Here is a 14697-nt window from a genome sequence, read left to right on the forward strand (position 1 = left end):
TAATAAGGGGGAGGGCCCTGAGTTCAAATTTCGGTGATAACTTTGGGCACGTCATATTATCAAACTTAAAAGTTTTAAATTATCTACTTTTCTGGGTAACCTCGGGAGACATGTTGAAAGAAATCAGTCTACACATTCCAATTATGCGATTTTTACATGTTTTTGAACTTAAACCCAAGAATGACTTCAACTCGAACAAAACTTCCTTCAGTAAGATGACTGACGAAACTGTCCAATAGCGCAAAACTCAGCGACTAATAGCCCGTGGAAAAGGATTAACTGATAATTAACTATACAGTCATTAACCGCAATGCTGCTTCTCGGAAATTCCTTTTTCGGCCAAAGAAATTATTATCATCCTGATGCAATCTTAAGAATAATAATGATAACATACACTGGGTTTTCCATATTTCTATAGGTGACAGTTATCTATCCTTGAACGGCCGCATTAGCGAAAAGATTAAATTTGCGGTTGGGGAGCAAATGATTCGAAGGAAAGAGATATCTTGTTGCAGATTGAGATTAGTCTCCAATGATAACAGTAACATTGAGACCTTTACTTATTTTTTTTAAATAACAAACATGGGAATATTCAGATATTTATAGCCAACTGATTGTATAGCTTTAAAAAACTTCCTCACGTTATAATGTACTTTTATCTTTAGTATAAAAGCTTCGCACCTTCGAGTACAGTTGTCATTATTCCCTGTGCTTCCTTAAACAACAGACATGAGAGCCATCCTAGCTTCCCTGTTCTTCTTGGTGATTTGTGCTGCTGCACAGGTAAAAGGAACTAATTTATCATGATATTATTAGAAGGAAATTTTACCATTAACAAGTGTTTATAAATATTATTGCAATTAATTACTGCCATATCCATGTGAGAAGTCTATATAGAGATGAGGTGTTCACAAATAATACTATGAAAATCGCTAAATAGCTAAATACTACAAATGTATAAGCCTAATTAGATCTAGTAACCGGCACCAGTTTTTGGCAAAAACTTCCAGTCTTATTGCTCATAATTAAGTTTGTAAATATACTAAATACTTATTCCCAGCAGCCATATCCATCCATAAGGCCTGAATAAATGGGCAAAATCAAAATTGGCACCTTTATTTTTCCAAGGTATTCCATACCAAGCTGTGAGATACTTATCAACTTAGTGTAATATTATTATTTCAATCCCAGAGAAGATATAAGCAGGAGTTGAATTTCAAGCACAACTAAAAATACAGATGTTTGATCCAAGATTTGAGAATAAGCAACTAAGTGTAAAGCCTGCAAAGCCAACTGACTGAATTAAGTTATTCGGTGGGGACTTAGTATTTCAATCTTTCAACAGTATGCATGTATATGGTGAGAGCAACCAGAAATGGATTTGGCATTGAGTTAGAATATTAATAATGCATTGTAACAATGGGCAATGAAAGACAGGGCACTTGATTTATTTAAAGCCTTATATACAGTAGACCCATGAATAATTGCCAACACCCTTTGTGAGAATTAGTCATTTATCAAAGTACTCTCGGATTTTCTCTATTTTCTGTCGGCTTCAGGATGAAAAATCACATAATTTCATTGAATACCCATGGGGAACGAAGTGAATGCTATACAGCATTCATCCCAAATGATAGTTTTGATAGTTAAGGATAGAAACAGCCTTGATGTTAATCAGAGGAACATCAAAGAAATGTTCCCGCCCCATGATTAAACTCAGTAACTTTCACAGTTCATTATGAAAAAGTACATCTTTGAAATTGAAAGTATCCTTGATACCTATAAGATATATTAGCGGTGTAACACTGTGACTGAAACTTTCAACCAGGCTCACCCTCCCCTGAATTCACTACTTATGACTCCAGCAGCATGCTGAATTCACATATACAAAAGTGTAGTCACTCTTTCTCTGACAGCTTAGGTTTCCCATGAATGCTATCTAAGGAATCACACAGCTCAGCTAAAGCATTAAACCAAGTACTACTCTACGTTTAACTCAATAATTACCTAATATACATCTTTCCCATTTCTCCCTTGATATTATTTCATTTCCTCGTTCACAACATCATCCTTACAATAAAGGCCCTATTCTTAAAGTGGTAGTCCCCATCTCCCTTCTTATCATTTGCTGTTAATTAGGCTGAGCGAATAATTTGTGTGATAATGACTGCGGAAGTATTTTATCCCCTAATTCTGGGAATGGTATCTGGCTCAGTGGGAGGCTTTCCCGTAGTTTATAGGAATCATTTTCATATTTGTATCAATTTTAACTCTTTGTAAGAAATTTCTCACTGAAGAAAAGATGCTGCTTGGAATACCTATCATCTGGCTCCCATCCGACCAATGATCTATGGTTTAAAATTTCTTAGGCCTCTAGTTCTTTAAGGAAAGAAATTTCAAAATTCTACTTCATAGTTTCCAATTTTGAAGTAATTTAAGACAGAAGATATGTATATAATTATGTGTGCTAACCAGACTGGTAGACCCATTTTATGCAGGATATGTTTTGATGAAGGAAAATATGAGAGACTAGAAAATATTTTTTTTGTAACCCTGCATATTCTACTAATCTAATCATTTTTATTACAGTCATTTAGTTGGCATACATTGCGCCCAGTTGTAAACATACTGCCAGAACAGCCAGTAACTGGAGAGCAGTATGAAGCCAGGCTAAAGACTCTGCAAAAATGTGAGTATATGAATTTAAACAGCAAATATATAATACATTATTATCAAATTGTATACACATATATTTTATAACCATATGGCTTTCTTTGGCTTAGCTAGATTAAATTTTCTGTTTGTATTTTGATCATGAAATACTGCTTTTTTGAACCAAGAAAAAATTTCAATGCTTGAATGAATTGAATCTAATAACACAAATGAACAAATAAATTTTGGTTACATGAATATTGGTTAAGAGGCAGATTTACTAAATACAAAAATTTAGAAAATTTGATAACTCTGCATTGTTATTATCATAGGCATTTCACATTAACATGGCCAACACCAGACTAAATTTAAAAAAATAAAGAATTTTGCAGGTATGGTATCAACAATATGCTATATGTGTTAGGCTACCTCTAACAATTTTCTGCCTATCCATATGCAAATTGTAACTATGTGTATATGAAAGTAAAATTATTCCAAATTCAATGGTAATTTAATGGTCCAAATACTTCTGAGAAGTATTTATCCTCATATACCAGATGAGTAAATAAAGATACAAAGATAAAAAGAAATAAATTGCAGATAAAAACCCAAGGCATATTTCTGAAAGTTTCAAATATAAGTCAATATTCAAAAGTACTTGGTCTGGCCATTCAGGGCTTTGAAAATCATGCAGCACTAAGCACATCTAACTTGAAATATTTGTTTTAGACTGCTTCTGTATTCTGGTAGAATACATACTTGAAATTCACTGGTAGCTTTGAGTGATTTTTGTTTTTTTAAATTTTCATTCCTTCTAAAATATTGACATTATGAGGACCAATTTGTAAAAATGTCAATAATCTAATTAAAAAATTATGATGCAAAAGTCTGGGGGACCATCTATTTGATAGCTAGCCCAAAGGTCTTTGATTCAAATCTATGAGACACAGTTGAATGCTCCCAGCTGAACCCAAGCTACATAATTTTTTATATAGGTAGGTGCCAGTCTTTTCCCTTCTTCTGAGCAGTCATTGCTTCATCTTCTGCAATCCCAACATTATTCAAAGTCCTGCATGATCCACATCGTATTTCCCTTCTTCCTCTTCTACCACCCTAAACATTGTATCCAAGATGATAACCCGTCTTTTGCTACATTAAAAATCTGTCTTTATCTTTCCCACTTTTCCTGCTTGTTTCCTGTATAGCCCTCAGAGTTTTCTTCAGCTTTACCAAATCCTATTTCCTAACAGGCTGTTTCTTTGGACATGTTTTATGCGTGTTCTTATTTATATCTGCCATATGAAGGTTGTAATCAGTATTGGTATCTGCTCCAGGGGATATTTTAGCCATCTTAGTGCTGTCCTTGAACAATTGACTGCATATAATGAAACCTGCCAGCCTCTAGGCTCTTCTATATGAAGAGTTTTCATAATTGGTTCTTGAACCATGTGTTGGCTCTTCATAGAGCTAAACTCTGACAGAATTCCACTTATTACTCTCCTCTTTTGTTTACTCTTCCTCTTAGGCCATATTCTCCATCTGTATTCCCTCACCTTCCATTACCTTCAACACTGTCACTGTATCCAATTAACGCTGCTTCTACTTGACCATTTTATGCTCCTAAAGCACCTCCCCTATATTTTCCATAAAACGCTGCAGCATCATAATTATATTTATAGCTCAACCAGTATCAAAATCACTACCTTAATTGGAGCAATTCCTTAACTCAGGGCATCACGGTGCTAGTTCAAGGATTGTTGGAGGTGAGACAGCTCAACTTGGACAATTCCCATACCAAGCAGCAGTTAACATTGACGCAGGCTACTTCTGTGGTGGATCACTCATCTCAAATAACTATGTCGTCACTGCTGGCCACTGTGGAGTGCTGTGAGTCACATTTCATTTTGAGTTAATGCTGTCTATCGACTAAGACTAAAATAATTTCATAATATCCTTCAAAGTATATACTAATATAATTATAGTGCAGTATGAAATATATTTAACTTCATAATTCATGCCTACATGCACTAGAAATGTCTACAAATCGTATCTATTGAACATGCCACCATTAAATACATCAAATTTTCTATATTTCAGAGGAGATTCATTCACCATCAACTTAGGTTCAATTAGTCCAGATAAAAGTGAAAGCACTCGACTTGTGGTAAGGTCAACTGAGCCACATGTCCATGAGGAGTATGATCCTAACACCCTTTATGGAGATATCTGCTTGTTGAAGTTGTCGCAGTCTATTGAATTCAATGGTATGCAAAATATGCTGATTTTCTTAAAATTCAATCATGATAATTCTAAAGTGGATTAACCTCCAAACCTTGAGTAATTGGTTTGATTTGTTTTGTAATGGTTAAGTAGTTTAGCCCTTTTTCTTTTTGACTTTGTCCTTTATTTCAGAAAATTATATATTCACAATACATTTGCCTGTTTACTTCTTACACAACACAAGATCAAAGCGTTCATCAAGGGAAACCCAACCAGTCTGGCTTTTCTAGGGAAACATAATTTTGAACACTTTTAGTATAAGAAGATAGAGAAAGTGGTGTGGCTAAATAATACTATGAACTGAATTCTGTTGGATATCCCATTTGGGACAGTACGACAAAAAAGACAATTCGTATACACATTGAAAAAGATTAAAGTTTGATTGAGGATAACTTGTGTCAAGGAATATTACATAATGATATACATAAAGTACTACAGGACATTAAGTAAAATAATACAGTTGGAAGAGACTAAATCCTCACATAATAAATAAAGACCTTTGGGAAGACATATTTTGGACTTAAATGAAGAACTTATGAGGAAGGAATTTGACCAGAAAACTTCATTAGGCCAATTTTTATCCCTATACTGAAGAAAGAGAACGTTTCAGTAAGTGAGGGTTATAGGATTATTACTATTGGAAATATATCGGTTACAGTGGGTTTTTGATAACCAGAAGCTTCTAAAATGTACAGTGACCATTTCATTTTCCTTTTACAAAACACAGCCTTACATTCAACCTTACAATAAGCTCCTCTTAAGTTCTGCATACTTCCTTCTGCTCTTCATTCCATCCAACATCCCTCTTCTATTCCTATCCCTTCCTTGCTTATCTAACATTCTCCCCTCTATCACAGTCTGCAATATCCCATCACCAATCAGAATGCTCTGAATCCATCTTTCCTGCCTTTTTTTTATTTCTCCAAACAATCCTCTTTCTTTCCCCACCATGCCTAGAACTTGTTCATTTTTTTCCTTACAGTCCACTTCACCTTTTTCATTCTTATCCAGACCCACATTTCAAAAGCCACCAATCTATAGCTATCCTCATGCTTCACTGACCATGTTTGCGCACGATGCAAAACCATGCCCCATATCAAAGTTGTGATTTGGGGTCACGATATCTGAAACAACTCTTATGTCCATTTACTCTTTTTGTTAATAATCTGTCTCTGTGTCCAACGTATACAATATCAATTATATATATATATATATATATATATATATATATATATATATATATATATATATATATATATTATAATTACTGATTATAGCAATATATACATAGATAAGCATACCATATTGGTTCTCATCAAAACTTAAATTGATTAAAATGAATGTATTCCCTTGCAGAAAACATTGCAGCCATTGCTCTCCCATCATTCTCAAGCGACCCGCCCATGTACGAAAACACTCAAGTGATTGCAAGTGGCTGGGGAAAGACATCTGATGGCAAGTATTTTTGCATTTTAAATTGACTTCAACCTATTCACAAAAAAATTATAATATTGCAACCAGGTTATAAGGTGATAATTATTTGTGAAGGCTAGAATTATGATTTGGTTGAAATAAATTGAAAAGCTGCAAAAGATATACAGGTGCAATATTCACAGCAGCCACAAGTTAGAACTCATGAAGTACCAGCTTCAATTTGAGGATATAAAAAAAACAATGAAATGTAATACTGCCTGCCACAAGGATGGCACTCCAGTGAAAATTAATCTTCTATGGGCAGCAGGTTAAGTAAGGAAAATAATTTCAAATAGTATTCATGAAATGCACAAATAGGTATCATAGTTTTGCTCTTTAAGCAGCAAGGACATTGGAGAAGCAAGAGAAAGAAGGGAGATAGACAATAAGCAGAAATTTGTAGGTGAAAAAAGCTTTCTACTAGAATAAACAACTACCTGTGAAATTTATGCATGGAGCTTACTTTTGAAGCAATGGAGATATAGTACTGTGAAGGATAGATGAAAATAAAATGTCAAATGTGATAATAAAATGACTTATTAAGAACTAATTCATAGAGTGCTTGAAGAGAGATGAATAGGAGAAGGCAACCAATTGACCATTACTGGGGCACAATAGATTACTAAAGAACAAACTTGAAGAAGCTTAGGAGGGGAATAATTATGAGAAGAATAAGGATGAATCAAGAGAAGGGTAATGGAAAATACCAGTTCCAGCAGCTACTAGGATCTTGTATCAAGCATGGGAAAGGTGGCAAACTCAAGAAAAGTTCAGATGGCTGCGACAAACCATCATCAGATTGTAAACCTGATGGTAAAACAAAGTTTTATGGCCTAGAGTGTGCACTAAAATGAGAGGTTCTCCTTTGCCTACCCGTAAAGATTACAAAATGAGAAAATATGCCAATGAAACACTGACCTGAAGAGCTGAAGTAGGGAACAGACTCAAATATGTTAGCTGGAGCTGACATTTCTGATAAAAGGCTATTGAAATTTGTCCCAACTACATATTAATGGTAGATATTGTTATTGCATGAGATATACGAGCCAGAGTAAAGAATTTGTATGAATAAACAGCAACAGTTTTAGAGAAGGCCCCTGACAGCTGGTCATTTGTGCTATCAGGGATGGATGGAAAAGGAGGAAGGGTGGAGAGAAACCTGGCATCAGCATTAGCCTACTCTTTAGAAAAGATGCCAAGGGGTCCACAGTTGAATGCCCCATCCAAAGGATGGTGTACTCACTCTAAGTGCTCTCCACAACAAAGCTCTTCAAATAGGGATCGGGATACCACTGAAAAATATCTGCTGTCTGCGGGATTCAAATCTGGACCCTCTTGGTGGGAATCCAATATGTTGGCCACAACGCCATCTTGATCCACTTGTATGAATAAATAGGATGACTATTCACTTCTCAGCAAATATTTTATTAATCGAATATGGTTGCCAACAAGTTAATGGGTAAGAGAGTCAACTGCTACCGACCTATGCTCTTTTCACCCACCAATCAAAATTAAAATCTCAATCCCTCACATCAATCATAGTTTGTTAATTTATGTGATTTATTAAACAGGTGCAGGAAGTATCAGTTCCACTCTCCAGTATACTCCATTGACGACAATTACCAATGATGAATGCGCACAGTTCTATGGAGATACCATTTCCATCTCTCAGATTTGTGCTAGAGGTGATAATTATCAAAGCACATGCAATGTAAGTATCTTATAATTTTATTTAATATTAGAAAACTTGGATTTCTGTATGTCCAGCTCTTTTTTGTGATGGTGTATTTAAACCAAACATAACCTGCTCTGTTGAGGCTACAGTGGCAGTTTTCTATAAAAATGAGTAGACACCTCTTTTTCAAAAAAGGAGTACTTGGAATAGGTTTCCAAGTTTGCTAACGAATTGGAGTCCCAGTTAGCAGTACCAAATATTCACTATTTTAAATTATACCCTCATGATCATATGCCGTACTTGAGTTGAAGTTAATGTTCAAGTTTATCTTTTGTTGGTCAATTTCATGTTACTTGCCTCAGTCTTTTACGGTATCATATTGTGTTCTTCATAGCTTGCAATTCCAATTTTTATGAATGCATAGTTATAATTCTGATAATTTTTTCAAACAGGATGATGCAAAAAATGTCTGATATACTAGGGTAATAGAAAAAAATAATGACTGCTTTATAACGTAAATTCTGATAGCATATTTGCAATATTTCTCTCATCCATCCTAACTATTTTCCACAAATGATGAGCAAAATGGTGCAATTAGGATTCCACAGCCATAAGAGCAATAATGCATAACAATCAAAATCCTGCCTCTATTCAGGAGACTATTTGTAATATATATAATTTTAGCATGGTGTATCAACAAGGTGGCAAAAACATTACAGAGCTGGTACCTCAGACCGGGGGTTCAACTGCACCAATATAATCCTACTTGGTTCATTCTTGGTATTATTGATATCGCCTACAAGTTACAACGTCAAGTTTGCCTGTTTTTTTAATGGGCCATCATTTTGAACCCAAATATGCCGGTTTCATTGCATTTATTAATGATTGTCATGAACACCTGGTAACTCCATGAGATGAAAAGCCATACTATGCCTTTTTGCCATTTTATGAGGAAATCTGATCTGTTGAATATACATACCAATCTCAAAGATGAGGCAAACTACATATATATCTCTTTTTTTCCAGGGTGACAGTGGTGGTCCACTTGCTGCCCAAGATTCTGGAGCTCCTCTCCTTATTGGAGTAATTTCTTTTGTCAGCGGCAATGGATGCGAAAGTGGATATCCTTCTGGTTACACTCGAGTAACCACTTTCCGCCAATGGATTAGTAATAATAGTGATGCATAGCTGTGAACATAAATTCATTAATGTACATATTTTCTTCTAGTGTAATGCATCATAATTAAAATGATAAAAAAATGAAACTTCTTTAGTTAATTTGTCTTTTTACTTTGCCACATGGGTTTTATATCATTTTAAAGTACACAGGAAAAGGCATTATGAGAAAATGAAAAATAATGATATCCTCCTATTACTATCCTGATAAAGTGAAGACATTCCTCACATTTGAATATTTATGTGAAGAGTTTGTGAGTATTTTAAGAACAAAGTTGTCAAGATAAACTTTTAGTAAATATCCAGAATAATTGAGGAATGAATTTTACTTAGCATCATTTTCAGCACACAATCATTTTTGTAATTGAATATAATTACATTTTTGGACAAACTATTAAATTATTCAAATACACATGTAAGTAAAATATTCCTCATTAGTAATAGTCAACTGCTTCATGAGAGTCCCCTATATGCTTCTAAGCATGGATTGTTTATCTCCTACAATGGATGTGAATATTCATGCAGGAATACTTAAAATATAATAGTATAAGGAATCCATAATTGATGATTTTGGAGAAGCCAAGAGTGGAAGCATTTATGTACTTACCTAATTTGCCAAAAGCCTTGCCTAATCTTCTGTTAGGCTTATTTGCAATTAAACACTGCTTTACACCACCCTATGGTTAGAGTCCTGGATAGGTGTGGATGTTCACAATTGAAGATCACGGGATAATTGGATGCAAGTATGGTTCTTGGACTACAAGGTTATTATGCTTTGTTTGCAATTACATATATACTTATAACAAAATAAAATTTTAGATTTAGTAAATTTTATTTTCAACTGATAAATATAGAAAGTCATGCCCTGTTGAGCACAATTATGCTTGTATTAAAATTCTGGCCAGAAGAAAGTCAGTCTCTTAGTATTTATAGTCAGAATGTGCAATGTTTGTGAAGCAAAATATTTTTACCGGAGAGCTTTCTCCTTGAAAGTCACTATGATACTACAAAAATGCATCAATTGATCAATGGTCTCAAACGTATAACAGGAAATTTTCAATCTAGCACCAAATATAAATGCATTAGAAACAATTTGATCAATCTGAAAATAATTTAAAAACTGATTATTCTAACACAGATGTGTGATGCTTAACTGAACACTGACTCATTGTTCATGAAATTTAAATTACATTAATTCCAAGGTACAAAACAGCCAGTATTTTTGCTGCTCCAATTTCATAAATGGTGGTAATTTCATACAAATGAAAAATGTTGTCTACCCCCATGACCTCATTTGATTTCAACTGTCTTAATGCCCTTTATATCTCACCATCAAGTAATTCAGGCCCTAAGCGATCTTCATCTATGTCATATTCTTTTTCTATGTCTAACCTTACTGGCCTAAGGGCTTTACCACACAGTTCCATATATTCCTTCCATCTCTCTTGAATATTTTCTGGTTCAACCAGTATTTTCCCTAACGTACCTATAATTGTTTGCACAGATTTCCCCTTCTTACTACCCAATAGTGTTTTAACCTCCTTGTATAGCACTGCATTCTCACCCTTACTCTGCAAACTTTCCATATCCTCGCATTGCATCTTCCAGCATGCTTCTTTTGCTTTATTTGTTACCCATCTCAATTTATTATTAAACTCTTTGTACTTCCTTCTACCTAACTTTGTATTTACATTCTTCCATTTCCTCCTCTCATCTATCCCTTTTATCATGTCATCCATAGTCCATGGTTTTCTCGTCCTTTTCCTATTAACAGTTCCTATAGTTTCATTTGTGGCTTTCGATATCCCTTTTTTGATATATTCAAATCTTTCCTATGTAGTACCCTGCTTCCTTTCCCCACTCATTATTTTCCATAAAGTCCACTGATACTCCTTCATTGTCAATCCAGTCAATGCAATGTCTACATTTCATTTCCTAAATGCTTTTCCTACCTTTATCTTTTTGAATCTAACACTTCTATTCTTAATTAATAAAATTATGGTTATAATCCGCATCCACTCTCGGAAAGCCGTGCAAATTGATCACACTGTTCCTAAACCTGTGCCTAACCATAATATAATGAAACTGATACCTTTCTGAGTCACCTGGTATTTTCGATGTATACGTACGCTTTTTGCCAGGTCCAAACCAAGTTTTGGTGATGATTAACCCATCTTCTGCAGAACTCAATTACTTTCCCTGTGCGGTCATTCCTTGTACCTAAACCATAGTCATACCTCACAAACGTCTTTTCCCTTGCATCCTGTTGTGTTCTAATCCCCCATAACTATAAAATATTTCCCTCCATGGACACCTCTGATTATTTCCTCTAACTGATTGTACACCCTATCAACTTCTTCCTCTCCATGATTGCTTGGTGATATGTATACCTGAACAATGACCAAGTTTGTTGGTTCTGCTTTTACTTCTACTGATGGTAATCTATTGGTCAGATGCTTACCACGTTTCTTCCTACCTTTTTATTCAACATTATTGCCATTCCCTACTGGCTCTCTTCCCTTCTGCTGTATATTACCCTATAACTATTAACTATCACCTCGGTAATCCCCTTTATCCTTCCATCTCACCTCAGACAGCTCTAAAACATCTAAATTTCCTCTCTCCATCTGTTGCTTTAAATGATATTCTCTAATTTTTCTGTCCTTAACATCATCCTAATATTCCTAGTCTCTATTCTCACTAATTTGGTTCTATTCTGTGTCTTCTTGCAATGCTACTGCTAGTATGCTTCCGATTTGCAAGGACTTAGTGAGATAACAACTGCAGAAGTTTTGCCTCTCCCACTGCCGGGCATGACACATGGCGGAGTGGATGGAGTCCTGTAGTTACCAGGACACATTTTCTCTATACTGCCCATCATGCAAATCTTGGAAATAATAATTGAGGCGGTTTCCTGTTCACTTCCTCAATAGCGTTTTTAATGTGGCACCATAACTCACTGGCCACCCCTCAGAGGTGGGATGCCTTTGCAGCCGCCTCACTGAGGAATAAGCGCTGCTCAGACTACTTTTCATCTGGCTTCTATCCTTTGACCTATCTGGCATGGGTGACCCTCCCTGAAGCAAATATCTTTGCTCCTGCCAGCACAGCTGTAGAGGTCATTGGAATGCACAAGTCCTTCCACCACATCAGGGTTTAGTACATTAAGAGGGCCTTGTACAATTTTACAAAAATATTTCAGATGCAGGAACAAAAATTTTTAAATAATTAAATAGGCTCCATTATAAATTCCCTATAAAGCAATATATAATGAACTCAACATTTGGCCAAAACCATGCATGCATTTATAAATGGAAATGGAGACCTTCATGCACAAAAAACTATTATTCCTGTGAAAAAAATTCAGATTTCAATAACTACAACAAAAGATCAAAGGAACTTATAAATTTATACAGCCATAGAACATCATAAATCCTTAAAAAGTATCACAAACCAAGGACTCAAACCCTTCAACAAATTACCACCTACAATTAAATGCCTGGAGCAGAGGAAATTCAAACTATGAGTAAAAGATATTCTGCAATTAAACTTGCTCTATCATCTTACTGAATATATGGAATATAAAATATAGTAACTTTGGTTTTTCCTTCAAATTTGTGTATGCTATGGATATTTCATATTTTGTTAAATAGTGTTATTTTCCAGTGTGTGCCTTTTTTGGGTTTCTCTCTTGAAGATTCCATGCAAATGAATTTTGCCCATGTACAAATACAACCACCACTTGCTATTATAATGATTAACACAAATTTGGGCGTGTAGAGGGGGGTGTTAGGTAACCACCAATAAAAGGGAATAAAACCACATGCAAAACCAACATATTCATGCAAACCTACACCCGCAGAGGCATATATATTCATGCATATGGCCTCCGCCCCAAAGATACGGGTAGGGAATGTGAGACGCCACAGTAGGCAGGCAACGGAGGCTTGCCCCCCACAGAGAGAAATGAAGTTTGGAAGGAGAAACTTAAAAGCAAACAAAGCAGGGTAAGCAATACTGTAATGAAGCACTACATTCTTTAATGGTAATCCCATGTGGTCACATGGGAAGGGTTTTGACTACATAACACAATAGATTAGTGAAAGTGCATGCATTTGAATAAAACTAATTATTCCCTGGATGATGAGGGTGGCAAAAGAGATTTTTGTTATCCATAACCCTGCAGTTACTATCCCATATTGTTCATGGGAAAGAGAAGTCCTTTAGTCAGCTAGTTCTTGCATCTATTTCCCAAATTTTATATTCATAATCCAAGCGACCCATGTATGTTACAGTTCCAATAATTTTGGATATCTTGGCGCTGAAACATGCGGATCTGTATTTATTTAGCAAGCTCAACCTGGCATTGAATTGCCTTTCTTCTAATGATTCCCACCCCAACTCCAGCAGCATTTCAGTGACACTTTCTGTTTTATCATTACAGTAATTAAATAATTATATACTTTGCCTCCTCCTTGGTGTTTTTCCCAAGTAGATGCATGATCCATTTCTTGACAAGCTGTTCTCCATTTTCTCTGGTTAAGGAATGAGGTTTCTCTATCCTCTTCAGTCCAGCCACCTTTACATTGCCCATCCCTGAGGCGGCCTTCCATTAAAGCAGAGGTGTATGCCCTCTTCTCATCCAACTACTTCAGTGGACTAATACCATTGAAGCCATACCCCTCAGTGATATTTGCCACTCCCATTACCTTCTTAACTCTCTCTCTCATGACATGGCCAAAATATGTCACTCAATTGTCCACCTGAGCATTCATATATCCGTTACATAAATGGCTTCCTCATGCTTGGTTGCCAAAGGCTAGCATTTTGCAACATAAAATGCAACTTGGCAAATTATGGACTTTTAGATTCTTGTCTCTCTCCTTACACCACTAGCCACCACCTTCTGTCTCCTCTTCCACCTCCATTTGCTCATCTCTGGACTGCTATCTGAAACTACGGCTTAGATTTTCCATGGAAATTGCTAACCACTTTGGTGGCATGATTAGCCAAGTCATTCTGGAATAGCAGATACTGGCTCATCAAGTTCCACTTTGATCCAATCAAGGCTCCTCGATAATTATATTTTGCCTCCGGTGAGTGACCACTGACTCGACTGCTACTGTCTCCATTCTGCACTTTTGTAAGAGGTCCAAGTCAAATATATATATGATAAAAAGGCGATGTTGGGGGATAATGGTGTCTGACAGGATTGGTTCCAAAGTTGATGTCTTGCAATAGCCAAAAGTTAATCTGGGTTGCATGCCCAGTACCAGCATAGGTGACTAGGTAGGTGGTATTTCCCTCAAGATATTAGCCAGGGAAAGGTTGCACACTTCTATGCAATCCAGGATGTGGCAGTCATAGTCATAATGGTTGCTACGGCCATGATCTCCAAGAAACCCCATACAGCCATCCTTCACCACTTCCACATGCCCATT

The 14697-nt window shown here is 35.8% G+C and overlaps 1 protein-coding gene across 1 annotated transcript; it reads left to right on the forward strand.

The window, feature by feature from the left end:
- The first annotated feature begins 729 nt into the window (after positions 1–729).
- On the forward strand, positions 730–9268 carry LOC139695317 (brachyurin-like). Its single transcript, XM_071594022.1, has 8 exons — positions 730–783; positions 2590–2689; positions 4051–4119; positions 4398–4539; positions 4750–4916; positions 6289–6387; positions 7977–8116; positions 9107–9268. Exons 1-8 carry the CDS (start codon positions 730–732, stop codon positions 9266–9268), a joined length of 933 nt encoding a protein of 310 aa, XP_071450123.1.
- The last annotated feature ends 5429 nt before the right edge of the window (positions 9269–14697 follow it).

This window comes from Hetaerina americana, unplaced genomic scaffold (genome assembly GCF_022747635.1).
Source record: "Hetaerina americana unplaced genomic scaffold, ioHetAmer1.1.p SCAF_6, whole genome shotgun sequence".
NCBI classification, from domain to species: Eukaryota; Metazoa; Arthropoda; class Insecta; order Odonata; family Calopterygidae; genus Hetaerina; species Hetaerina americana.